Source organism: Nicotiana tomentosiformis, chromosome 2, assembly GCF_000390325.3.
Source record: "Nicotiana tomentosiformis chromosome 2, ASM39032v3, whole genome shotgun sequence".
Taxonomy (NCBI): Eukaryota; Viridiplantae; Streptophyta; class Magnoliopsida; order Solanales; family Solanaceae; genus Nicotiana; species Nicotiana tomentosiformis.
The window spans coordinates 11,459,181-11,472,355 of NC_090813.1; the positions used below are offsets into that span (position 1 = coordinate 11,459,181).

Consider the following 13,175-nt stretch of genomic DNA (forward strand, 5'->3'; position numbering starts at 1 on the left):
ATGGACAGTAGCATGGAAGCCATGGAGAATCTAACAAGGAAACTACACATCATCTGTTGCTTGTGCAAGTGGGGAAAATGTCAAAGCATTTGATACTTCATTGCCTGATTGCATATAGATTATGGTGTATGATGTGGGACATGTTTGGAGTTGAATGGTGATGTCAAGAAATGTTACATATATGCTGCTAGGGTGGAAATTCAGAAGGAAGAGATAGAGAAGAAGAGCGAGGGAATTAGCTCCATTGGCGCTTGTGTGGACAGCACGGAGAAATGATAGAAGAGTGTTCGAATGGATAGAAAATACCCATTAAGGACTTGTAGAACATTTTCATTTTCTTGCATATTCTTGGAACCCATGATATTCTAGTTATTGCTGACTACTTATGTTCATTATAAAAAGCATGTGTGATAAGACTCTATACATGGCATACATCTTGTATGCCAGGATTTCCCTTTACAGCAACAGATTATTAACTTTATCTAAAAATTGTTTCTCTTACTGTGATTGTTTCATGATATCAGGTTATATATGGAGATACAGATTCGGTGATGGTGCAGTTTGGTGTGCCTACAGTGGAAGAGGCTATGAAATTGGGTAGAGAAGCTGCTGACCACATTAGTGAGACATTTATCAAAGTGTGTCCCAACCTTCTCTTTTATTTTCGTATATTTGGTGTTCTTTTTCTTCTATATGAATTCAGTGGACAATCCTCTTTTAGAAATTTGATGAGAACATGATTGCTTTTTTCTGCTGAATATCTGACATCGATCAATTAAATGATATTTCATTGCAGGTAGGGGTGGCAAAATGGTTAAAAGAAAACAGTTAACCACTCATATTATCCACTAAAAAATGGGTTGGATAATGAACTTTTTAAAAACGGGTCAAATATGGATAAGAATCATATTATCCATTTAGAAAATGGATAACTAATGAGTTTAACTTTTATATTTGTAAAACCTCAAATTGGGGGTTCCTCAAGTTTGGGAGACTAGTGATCATATTCATGAAGCCATGGATAATATGGTTACCCATATTATCCGCCGGATAACCCGTTTTTTTATCCGTATTAAATATGGGTCGGATCGGATAATTTATCCATTTTATCATTACCCGTTTTCGCCCCGTCCCATATCTGACCCAACCCGCCCGTTTGCCACCCCTAATTGCAGGTATGGTTTTGGAAACATGGGGACAGTCCATATTTTACCTGTGGTGCTTCTCTTAATCAGTAGATTTAGTTGTTTTAAACACTTTTTATCAGTAGTATCTAAACACTTTTCGAGATAGGTAACCTCAGTGCAATTTCTTGGTCTTCTTTGTCTATCATTATGTCTTGCATTAAGTCTGAGTCTGCTTTAACAGTAATACATGCCACTAATCTGTTATCTGTGAAGTTTTTATACTCTTTATTCAGTTGGTCAGTTATTGCTATCTGATAATGCCCAGTAGGTGTTTTGTAGTTTGTCATGGTTATATCATATTCTTAATTCGGGTATATCATGAAGAGGAATAACTGAAAAGCATCAGAAACTAGAAAACTTTACGTTCTCCATCAGTATAACTTCTTTCTGATAAGTAGTATAACTATAACTTCTTTTTCAACTTGATGCAATTAAAATTATCGTGGTTTATGGTATTCTAGTGTGGAAGCTTGTTAACTTGTGAGATTCCCTGCCACGTTTGTTGCTAAAATGGAATTCGAAAATGTTAAAATATTGAGATGTGTTCTCATTAGTGGCCTGATATAATTTTAATCTCATCTTCTGTCAAATTTCTTCTTCATTTCACCTTTCTGTCCTGTGGTGGCATATTGATTTTCAGCCATTAAGACTAGAATTTGAGAAGATATATTATCCATATCTGCTGATTAGCAAGAAGAGATATGCCGGCCTTCTATGGACAAATCCAGACAAACATGACAAAATGGACGCTAAAGGTGAGCTGCTTGCTACCTAACCTTTTCATCGTGAGCATATTCTTGGAACTTCTCTCACCCTTCAACACTAACCTTCATTCATAACGTTGTCCTTGAAAAATAGCAAATGCTATATGTGTTACCTTTAATTTAATTATTCTTACTCTATTTCTTCATTCATTAGGTGTGTTAATTTACAGCATGTATATAGTATAGTATTGTCCCACATTGGTAGAGGAGTAGTATGTCCTTGTATAGTATAGCTATAAATAAGGACCTCTTGTGTAGTATTATTCATTCATTCAATATATCAATAATATATTTTCTCCCGTGCCTTCTCACATGGTATCAGAGCAATTGTGAGAGACTTATCGCTGTGCATAAATTCCAGCGATTTCGGGAAAGAGAAATCAGTATTTTTTAAGGTTGTTTTCTATCTGCTTCATTTCTGTCAGTGTTGTGCAAAATCCAACACTACCACAAGAGTCGTCACTGTCCGGCGACCAAACCCCAGTGAACAACTCCGGCAGAAGCAGCCTCACGCGCCTCCACGCGCCACCAGAAGCTCACGCGCGTGAGCTCACGCGCCGGCGCGTACGACCACTTCCGGCCATTTTTTGAAAATCTTCCTTCAGAACAGTTGGGTCGCCTGGTAATTCCGATCCTACCCCTACTGTTTTCATTTCATTCCGACAACTTTGAGTTTTTTCCGGTAGCTACAGTACTATTCCGACAGCTACAGTAGATTCCGGCAGCTACAGTATTTCAGTATTCTGTTTCTGTGTTTCCGTACACTGTTTTATTGGATTACAGTTGATTCTTTCTCCTATTTGGTAATAATTTGCAACAATGTCTTTGGGATTTGAGGCTTTTGGGTCTAGAAACATGAGTTCTGGAAGCTCTAGTGCTATTATTACCTCGGAACCTTTAATGGGAGGTTCAAACTACTTAGCTTGGGCTTCATCTGTCGAGTTATGGTGTAGAGGTCAAGGTGTTCAAGATCATCTAATCAAACAGTCTAGCGATGGAGATGAAAAGGCAATAGCACTTTGGGCAAAAATCGATGCTCAGTTATGTAGCATCTTGTGGCGATCTATTGATTCCAAGTTGATGCCCTTGTTTCGTCCATTCCAGACATGTTATTTGGTTTGGGCAAAGGCACGCACCTTATACACTAATGACATATCTCGCTTCTATGATGTGATATCACGGATGACAAACTTAAAGAAGCAGGAATTGGATATGTCTACTTACTTGGGTCAAGTACAGGCAGTCATGGAGGAATTTGAGAAGTTGATGCCAGTTTCGGCTAGTGTGGAAAAACAACAAGAGCAGCGACAGAAGATGTTTCTCGTTCTTACCCTCGCTGGACTTCCTAATGATCTTGATTCAGTACGCGACCAGATTTTGGCTAGTCCGTCTGTCCCGACAGTTGATGAATTATTCTCTCGATTACTCCGCCTTGCTGCAGCACCAAGTCCACCAGTGAGCTCATCACAGATACTTGATTCCTCTGTTTTTGCATCCCAGACAATGGATGTTCGGGCATCTCAAACTATGGAGCATAGATGAGGAGGAGGTCGTTTTGGAAGATCTAGACCCAAGTGTTCTTATTGTCACAAACTTGGACACACTCGTGAAATGTGTTATTCCTTACATGGTCGTCCACCCAAAAATGCTTACATTGCTCAGACCGAGACTCCAGGTAACCAAGGATTTTCTTTATCTAAAGAAGAATATAATGAGCTCCTTCAGTATCGAGCAAGTAAGCAGACATCTCCACAAGTAGCCTCAGTTGCTCAGACTGATACTTCTGTTTCTGGTAATTCTTTTGCTTGTGTTTCCCAGTCTAGCACTCTTGGCCCATGGGTCATGGACTCCGGCGCTTCTGATCACATCTCTGGTAATATATCACTTTTGTCAAATATTGTATATTCACAGTCTCTTCCCACTGTTACTTTAGCCAATGGATGTCAAACTAAGGCAAAAGGAGTTGGACAAGCTAATCCCTTGTCTTTTATCACCCTAGATTCCGTTCTTTATGTCCCTGGCTGTCCTTTTAGTCTTGCATCTGTTAGTCGTTTGACTCGTGCCCTCCATTGTGGTATATACTTTATTGACGATTCTTTTATTATGCAGGACCGCAGTACGGGACAGACAATTGGTACAGGACGTGAATCAGAAGGCCTTTACTACCTTAACTCACTCAGTCCTTCCACAACATGTCTAGTTACAGATCCTCCAGATCTAATCCACAGACGTTTAGGACATCCGAGTTTATCCAAACTTCAGAAGATGGTGCCTAGTTTATCTAGTTTGTCTACATTAGATTGTGAGTCGTGTCAACTTGGGAAACATACCCGAGCCTCCTTTTCGCGTAGTGTTGAGAGTCATGCAGAGTCTGTCTTCTCCTTAGTTCATTCTGATATATGGGGTCCTAGTAGAGTCAGTTCATCCTTGGGATTTCGTTACTTTGTCAGTTTCATTGATGATTATTCAAGATGTACTTGGCTTTTCTTAATGAAAGATCGTACTGAGTTATTTTCTATATTCCAGAGTTTCTGTGCTGAAATCAAAAACCAATTTGGTGTTTCTATTCGCATTTTTCGCAGTGATAATGCCTTAGAATATTTATCTTCTCAATTTCAGCAATTTATGACTTCTCAGGGAATTATTCATCAGACATCTTGTCCTTATACCCCTCAGCAAAATGGGGTTGCTGAGAGAGAATAGGCACCTTATTGAGACTGCTCGCACACTTCTAATTGAATCTCGTGTTCCGTTGCGTTTTTGGGGCGATGTAGTTCTCACAGCTTGTTATTTGATTAATCGGATGCCTTCATCTCCCATCAAGAATCAGATTCTGCATTCAGTATTGTTTCCCCAGTCACCCTTATACTCTCTTCCACCTCGTGTTTTTGGGAGCACGTGTTTTGTTCATAACTTAGCCCCTGGGAAAGATAAGTTAGCTCCCCGTGCTCTCAAGTGTGTCTTCCTTGGTTATTCTCGTGTTCAGAAGGGATATCGTTGTTATTCTCCAGATCTTCGTAGGTACCTTATGTCAGCTGACGTCACATTTTTTGAGTCTAAACTTTTCTTTACCTCTGCTGACCACCATGATATATCTGAGGTCCTACCTATACCGACCTTTGAGGAGTTTACTATAGCTCCTCCTCCACCTTCGACCACAGAGTTTTCATCCATACCAACAGTTGAGGAGTCTAGTGTTGTTCCCCCTAATTCCCCGGCCACAGGAACACCACTCTTGACTTATCATCGTCGTTTGCGTCCTCCATCAGGCCCAACTGGTTCTCGTCCTGCACCTGACCTTGCTCCTGCTGCGGACCCTGCTCCTAGTACACCGATTGCACTTCGGAAAGGTATAAGGACCACACTTAACCCTAATCCTCATTATGTCGGTTTGAGCTATCATCGTCTGTCATCTCCCCATTATGCTTTTATATCTTCTTTGTCCTCAGTTTCCATCCCTAAGTCTACAGGTGAAGCGTTGTCTCATCCAGGATGGCGCCAGGCTATGAGTGACGAGATGTCTGCTTTACATACAAGTGGTACTTGGGAGCTTGTTCCTCTTCCCTCAGGTAAATCTACTGTTGGTTGTCGTTGGGTTTATGCAGTCAAAGTTGGTTCCGATGGACAGATTGATCGACTTAAGGCCCGTCTTGTTGCCAAAGGATATACTCAGATATTTGGGCTCGATTACAGTGATACCTTCTCTCCCGTGGCTAAAGTGGCTTCAGTCCGCCTTTTTCTATCCATGGCTGCGGTTCGTCATTGGCCCCTCTATCAGCTGGACATTAAAAATGCCTTTCTTCACGGTGATCTTGAGGATGAGGTTTATATGGAGCAACCACCTGGTTTTGTTGCTCAGGGGGAGTCTCGTGGCCTTGTATGTCGCTTGCGTCGGTCACTTTATGGTCTAAAGCAGTCTCCTCGAGCCTGGTTTGGTAAGTTCAGCACGGTTATCCAGGAGTTTGGCATGATTCGTAGTGAAGCTGATCACTCTGTGTTTTATCGGCACTCTGCTTCAAGTCTCTGTATTTATCTGGTAGTCTATGTTGATGATATTGTTATTACTGGCAATGATCAGGATGGTATTACCAACCTGAAACAGCATCTCTTCCAGCACTTCCAAACTAAGGATCTAGGCAGATTGAAGTACTTTCTGGGTATTGAGGTTGCCCAGTCTAGCTCAGGTATTGTTATTTCTCAAAGAAAATATGCTTTAGACATTCTTGAGGAGACGGGGATGATAGGTTGCAGACCTGTTGACACTCTGATGGATCCGAATTCTAAACTTATGCCAGGACAGGGGGAGCCGCTTAGCGATCCTGCAAGCTATAGGCGGCTGGTTGGAAAATTAAATTATCTCAGAGTGACTAGACCCGGCATTTCCTATCCTGTGAGTGTGGTAAGTCAGTTTATGAATTCTCCCTGTGATAGTCATTGGGATGCAGTTGTCCGCATTATTCGATATATAAAATCGGCTCCAGGCAAAGGGTTACTCTTTGAGGATCGAGGTCATGAGCAGATCATTGGATACTCAGATGCTGATTGGGCAGGATCACCTTCTGATAGACGTTCTACGTCTGGATATTGTGTTTTAGTAGGAGGAAATTTGGTGTCCTGGAAGAGCAAGAAACAGAATGTAGTTGCTCGGTCTAGTGCAGAAGCAGAATATCGAGCAATGGCTATGGCAACATGTGAGCTAGTCTGGACCAAACAATTGCTCAAGGAGTTGAAATTTGGTGAAATCAGTCGGATGGAACTTGTGTGCGATAATCAAGCTGCCCTTCATATTGCATCAAATCCGGTGTTCCATGAGAGAACTAAACACATTGAGATTGATTGTCACTTCGTCAGAGAAAAGATACTTTCAGGAGAGATTGCTACAAAGTTTGTGAGGTCAAATGATCAACTTGCAGATATCTTCACCAAGTCTCTCACTGGTCCTCGTATTAGTTATATATGTAACAAGCTCGGTACATATGATTTGTATGCACCGGCTTGAGGGGGAGTGTTAATTTACAGCATGTATATAGTATAGTATTGTCCCACATTGGTAGAGGAGTAGTATGTCCTTGTATAGTATAGCTATAAATAAGGACCTCTTGTGTAGTATTATTCATTCATTCAATATATCAATAATATATTTTCTCCCGTGCCTTCTCACAAGGTGCATATTGTGATGATGAATTGTTACAGTTTTACCAATTTTCAACAGGGATTGAAACTGTTCGGAGGGATAATTGTCTCTTGGTCAAGAACCTTGTAACCGAGTGCCTTCATAAAATACTAATGGACAGAGATGTTCCTGGTGCTGTTCAATATGTCAAGAATACTATCTCAGATCTTCTCATGAACCGCATGGATTTGTCTCTTTTGGTTATTACTAAGGTGAGAATACTCTTAAATCAGGTGCATGTGGGGCTTTTGCTTCTTGCAACTTGTTTGAATATTTCAAAATTGTTAGTTTAGCATTTTCTAACTACTTAAGTTCAACAGGGTCTGACGAAAACTGGAGATGATTATGAAGTAAAGGCAGCACATGTTGAACTTGCAGAGCGAATGCGCAAGGTTGGTAAAACATTATGTATTTGTGTATTTCTTAAAAGCTTAGTGGAAATTATTATCATTCTAATCTTGGTTCAATATCTTCAAGAGCAGTTACTTGTGTCCTTTGTCTGTGAAGATTGATCTCTAGCATCATGCTCAAAAGTATTTGCTGGTTGAAATTTATTCAACTTAAGCTGTTAAGTTCCCCTTCTAATATGTTCTCATTATGTTTGGCATTTGTTCCTTATTTCTCGTGGCAAGGCTGTTCTCATCCAAAACTTCTGCGCTTTTAATACTCATAATTATAGATAAGACTTAGACCAGAAATCACTATATTTAAGCCCCCAGGGCCTAGCTCAAGTGGCAAAGGGTGGTGGATTTGTGTCTTAGGTCACAGGTTCAAGCCCCCACACCATGCAAAGCAAAGCCTGGTATTTAAGTGGAGAAGGGTAGAGGTGCGGGCCCATTATCCACTGAGTTTCGAAGGCTGCGGTTGGTCCAAAGGATCGGCCCCAGACGGATTTCTCGGTCATCAAAAAAAAAAAAAAAAGAAATCACTATATTTAAGTTTTGTTGTCAGTAGCTTACTTTTGTGAAATTCTGCGCTGGTTTTTGTGCCAAGGATTCCAGTACTACTCGAATTTGCTGTTAATAATACAAACTAGCTGCCAACTGGTTTATATTTCTCAGGTTTTAAAAGATAATGCAAAAGTTTCAAACTGTTCACTAGTTATTTAACCAAATTCTCCAGTCCTGTTTATATGACTATTTCAGTCCTTTTTATATGATTAATTATGGTCACTTCAGCATGAAAAGAATCAGTTGTAATGTTCATCTGTAAGAGCTTCAAAAGTTCTCTCAGTTCTTCTGCTTAGTCTACCTTATGATTCAGTTGATTTACTTGCCCCCCTTCTCAGCATCCAACCTCTAATACGATCAAGTAAATTCAGCCTCAGCAATTCATCCTTTTGACTTGTATGTTTAATAAAAAGCTAACTTTTCAACTTTTTGTGCCTTTCTGCAATATTTTGCAACCTAACCTGTTTGAACTGAATGTGATTGTGAAAAGAAGTGAGCACATTTTACCTTTCTGATGAACTCTGCCAATAAAGTTATCCTAATTTAGGAGATAAATCTAAAATGATATTATAATATTATTTTGTAGCATCTGATACAGTTGGTGCAACTAATGTGCTGAACAACCACTATATTGGGTATAACAACTTCGGGATTTTTCTCGTTCCTCTTCTACGCTGCTTAAAAATTTGTTGGAACATTAATAGCTCCAATATTTTCTTTACTTTATGTTCAGTGGCCGACGAAGGATCTTTAGCATGGAGATTCAAGATTTGAAAAAAGATTTTTTTATTCGGCGACATTTATAGAAGGAACAGTAAAAAATTTCGTTCATGGGGTTTACATAAAAAAATTGAAGTAAAATACAAAATGAACTAATGTTTAAAATTAAATTAATAATATGTTAGATCAAAACTAAAACATTACTACGTTGTTTTGAAGTAACTTTTTCTTTTTAATTTAAAAAGCTAATGCGAAATGCAAATATCATAAAATAATTTTAAAAAAAGCCAACTACGGATGTTTAGAATTTTTTAATAATAAAACATATTTAGGAAGATGTTCAGATACAATCCTTAGCTAAACCACAACAAATATACATATCACTAATATACTAATAATAGTACTTAAAAAGAAAAAGAAGAAGAAATAGAAGAAAGAAGTCGAAGAACTGTAAAAGAAACGCGAGGCTTCAGTAAAAATGAATGAAGAGAGGGGGAGAGGGGTTGTAGTTTTTGTTGAAAAATGAAGCAAATATTAAAAAGCAACAAAGGACTCTGTTTCCCTGGGTAAAATTATGACAAAAATGGTAAAACAACTGTCCATAAATGGAAAAAAAAAAAAAAGCGCATAGAGGAAAGCAAGAATCGAACACTTGGCTTGAACCCCCTGCACCGTTATACCAGCTTTGTTTCTTTGTTCAAGAGTGTTCAAAGTAGCATATATGTTGAATATTAGTGATATTTTGTGAAATATCACATAAAATTAATAAAATTTTCTGCGAAGGGGGTTTGGTTGAACACCCTTGCTACCATGTAGATCCGCCTATGGCTATGTTTGAGCATACCCTTGTCCTTGATTCTATAAGAGTGTCTAACGAATTTATAATGTCATGGGCCACTAAACTCATTGTCTAAGGTTTTGGTTTGGATAGCCAGCTATTTCACATGGTATTGGAATCAAACTTTGGTAAGCCTGGTTTCATAACCCTTTCTTGCTAATATTGTATCGCTTCGGACTTCTCTTTCTCTCAATTCAGCCCATGAATCACTAACTTTGTTTCATGCCATTCCGTAGCCTATCGAACCTACTCACTCTCTCTACTCCAGACCCATTTCTTTAGCCTATTGTCTCTTCCTCCGCTTCAGGCCCACTTTTCTACCTGCTCTCCTTCTACTTCAGGTCCATTCCTCAGTCTTCTTAAAGAAAAAGAAGAAAGTTTTCGAAAATCCGTGTGTAAACTATAGAACCGAGTTACACTTGCAGGAGGGAGTTAAGCATACACTTGTCCTTTATTGGTTGTATAAGAGTTTCTAAAGGGATTTATAATGTCATGGGTCAGTCCACTCATTGCCTTAAGGTTTTGGGTTAGATGCTCAGATTCTTTCACAACCTAAGATAGAAATATAGCCCAAGGAGCCAAGTATCTCTTCGACAATTTACTCTATTTGAATTTGAAATTCATGAATTTTACATTATAGCTCTTCTGTATATATAGTTAAAACAGACTCTTTGGCTGAGAAATATATCTTACTAGTATTTTCCGGAAAGGGGCTTAACTCTTGAACCTATTAAATATAAGGGTGGGATTTCTCTTTCCAGAGATTTCAAACTTTTTTCCGAAATCAAACCTTCATTGCTGCACTCAAACCTGTATGCACTTGTAATCTTGTACTGAAGCAAAACTAGGAGTAATCAAGTTATCATTTTTTTGTTTGTTTATTTCTTTTATCTCTCTGTAGGTTAGACCATTACATCCCTGCACTCTAGTTATTTAAAGCTGGAGTGGTGATTTAATTGTCTTAACCTATTCTATGCTCCCCAAAGAACACAATAGCTTTCATGCTATCCTCCTTCTGAATACAATAAAATGGCAGAGGATCTGCCCATTGAACTATTCTGGAACTTGCACATTTCTAGGATTCTTATACCTTTTGTGCAACGTATAAATGAAATTGATGAAAAACTTTGATTTGATGATAGCGAGATGCTGCTACTGCACCTAATATTGGTGATAGAGTACCTTACGTCATCATTAAAGCTGCAAAAGGTTCCAAGGTAATCATCCAACTGATTTAATATGTGATAACAAACTCCACATTTTGTGTGCTTGTGTCAAATCATGGTTATGTTATGACAAGCAGGCATATGAAAAGTCAGAGGACCCTATTTACGTATTAGAGAACAACATACCTATAGATCCTCATTACTATCTTGAAAATCAAATTAGTAAGGTCAGTATGGCTAGATTTTTCTTTTAAGTTAACAAATTCATTCTACCTGCTTTTAACAAATATGTTTTATATCAGCCACTTCTGAGGATTTTTGAGCCAATACTGAAGAATGCAAGTAAAGAGCTTCTTCAAGGAAGTCATACAAGATCGATCTCAATATCGACCCCTTCAAACAGTGGTATTATGAAATTTGCTAAGAAGCAACTCACTTGCATTGGATGCAAAGCACTAATCAGGTGCAGTTTTTCTTTCTTGTCCCTTTAAATTTTACAAGAGAAGTTTCTGTTTTATATCTAAGGGAAATGAGGCCTTCCTCTCAACATTCTCCTTGACTTGTGAGTTACAGACATAGTATTTGTATTTCGAACCTTTGCTAAAAGCATCTGCCTGATAGTGGTCCTTCTCCAATCTGTAGATCTAAAATTTGCTCAATTGCTAATTTAAGTTCCCTATGTAATTATAAGATATCTTGGAAGAGTCAGTATAGCAGCCATTCCTAGCTGAATTTCATGCTTTCTTGGTGACATGATAGGTGGGAGTGTTGAGACTACCTTAGAGTTATGAAATGATCATTTATATTTATAAAATGGAGAGTATTTCTCTGGCGAAAAAGTTTAAGGTGAAATGGGACCAAGTGGATCAAAGCATTATGAACTTCTCTGGAGAGTTGAGCGGATGTATTGCTTGCTTATTTCCTGGAAAAAGCTATAGTAAATATTGCAGAATAGTTTATTAACTTCTCTGCTCCTTCATCCAGTGGTTCTGATCGAACTCTCTGCAATCACTGCAAAGGAAGAGAAGCTGAACTTTATTGCAGATCCGTGGCTAATGGTACATCCCCATTACTAACACTTTTTTTTTGCTCATTTCCCAAGTGGATGTGGTATTTTTTTTCCAGATGTCTATAGGGAAGGACAGAGAGCTATGAACTTCTTTATCATTGCTTGATAACTGTGTACAACTCTATGCAGTGGCTGAACTAGAGAAGCTTTTTGGGAGGCTATGGACACAATGCCAAGAATGCCAAGGCTCTCTCCATCAGGATGTCCTATGCACTAGGTTCGAATATCTTTCTGCTTTTATTGAGATGTGGTTTTTTTTACATTGTTTCAGATTTAATTTCAATCCAGGCCCTAAAGATTTGTTATTTGATTTTGGACAATAATAGACTTGCTATTGCTAGTTATTCCTCTTATTGCTTCCCCCCCCCCCCCCCCCCCAATTCTTCTAACGATCCTGATTTTGACCAGTCGAGACTGCCCAATATTTTATCGGAGGAAGAAGGCCCAGAAAGACATGGCTGAAGCCAAACTTCAATTGGATCGGTGGAACTTTTAAACTTCAATGTGGGAACGCTTCATTGCTGCAAGTTCAACCTGTCATTTAACAAAGTATCGTAATTCTCTCATTTTCTGGTGGAGAGTAGCAGAAAGTTTGGAAATGATTTGAATAGCTGAGACTACTACGTACTTTGGAGATATAGCAAATGCCTTCAAAAGGATGTGTCATGGTCGTTCAGGAGCTGTTTTGCTGAAGCCTGAACGTATTTAGACTTTAGAGTTAATCTGAGGCTTCCTCAAATCTAAGAACTGCTAATATAGACGAAAATTGTCTGCCTGGAGGAATTTAAACTTCAAATCGTTGCAAGGATGGGATTCAGACAAACTTTTGTAGCTTCCAGCAACTGGCTAGTGTAAAGATTTGGTATTGATTTAGAGATGTTCATGAGATTAGATGACTGGAGAAATTTGAGATGTTAGATTATGTTATCTGTACAGGTGTTTTTGTAGGTATGTACAACAGTACAAGTGTTTTGGAGTTGCCATTTACTAGTAACAGTTCACTGCAAGTGCAACACTAAAATTCTTGGCATAGTAAGCATGATGTAATGTAAGCCAAGGTTTTAAAAATAGATGTTGCAATCAACTTTGTTTGACCTCTCGCTGCATACTTTCTTCTTGTGCCAGGTGTTCCTTTTTTTCTTTTTTAACGTCACATTTTGCTTTGAATATCGGATTCCTTCACACTTTATGGATCAGAATGTCGACTTACGAGTCATGTCTAATGATAACGGCTACCTTACCCTTTTAGATCTCAACTAACTATAACACTTGAAGAAACTAAAAATGAGCATATCTTTACACAAATAG

General features: G+C 38.6%; 1 protein-coding gene across 1 annotated transcript in view; it reads left to right on the plus strand.

The window, feature by feature from the left end:
* LOC104089413 (DNA polymerase delta catalytic subunit) overlaps positions 1 to 12,973 on the plus strand; it is a 43,473-nt gene extending 30,500 nt beyond the window's left edge. The window contains exons 21-30 of the mRNA XM_009594300.4: positions 525 to 638; positions 1,828 to 1,942; positions 7,164 to 7,336; positions 7,445 to 7,516; positions 10,775 to 10,849; positions 10,936 to 11,025; positions 11,101 to 11,261; positions 11,783 to 11,856; positions 11,997 to 12,084; positions 12,276 to 12,973. Coding sequence (XP_009592595.1) covers positions 525 to 638; positions 1,828 to 1,942; positions 7,164 to 7,336; positions 7,445 to 7,516; positions 10,775 to 10,849; positions 10,936 to 11,025; positions 11,101 to 11,261; positions 11,783 to 11,856; positions 11,997 to 12,084; positions 12,276 to 12,363 — 1,050 coding nt within the window. The 3' untranslated portion in view covers positions 12,364 to 12,973. The remainder of the gene's footprint in view (positions 1 to 524; positions 639 to 1,827; positions 1,943 to 7,163; positions 7,337 to 7,444; positions 7,517 to 10,774; positions 10,850 to 10,935; positions 11,026 to 11,100; positions 11,262 to 11,782; positions 11,857 to 11,996; positions 12,085 to 12,275) is intronic.
* The last annotated feature ends 202 nt before the right edge of the window (positions 12,974 to 13,175 follow it).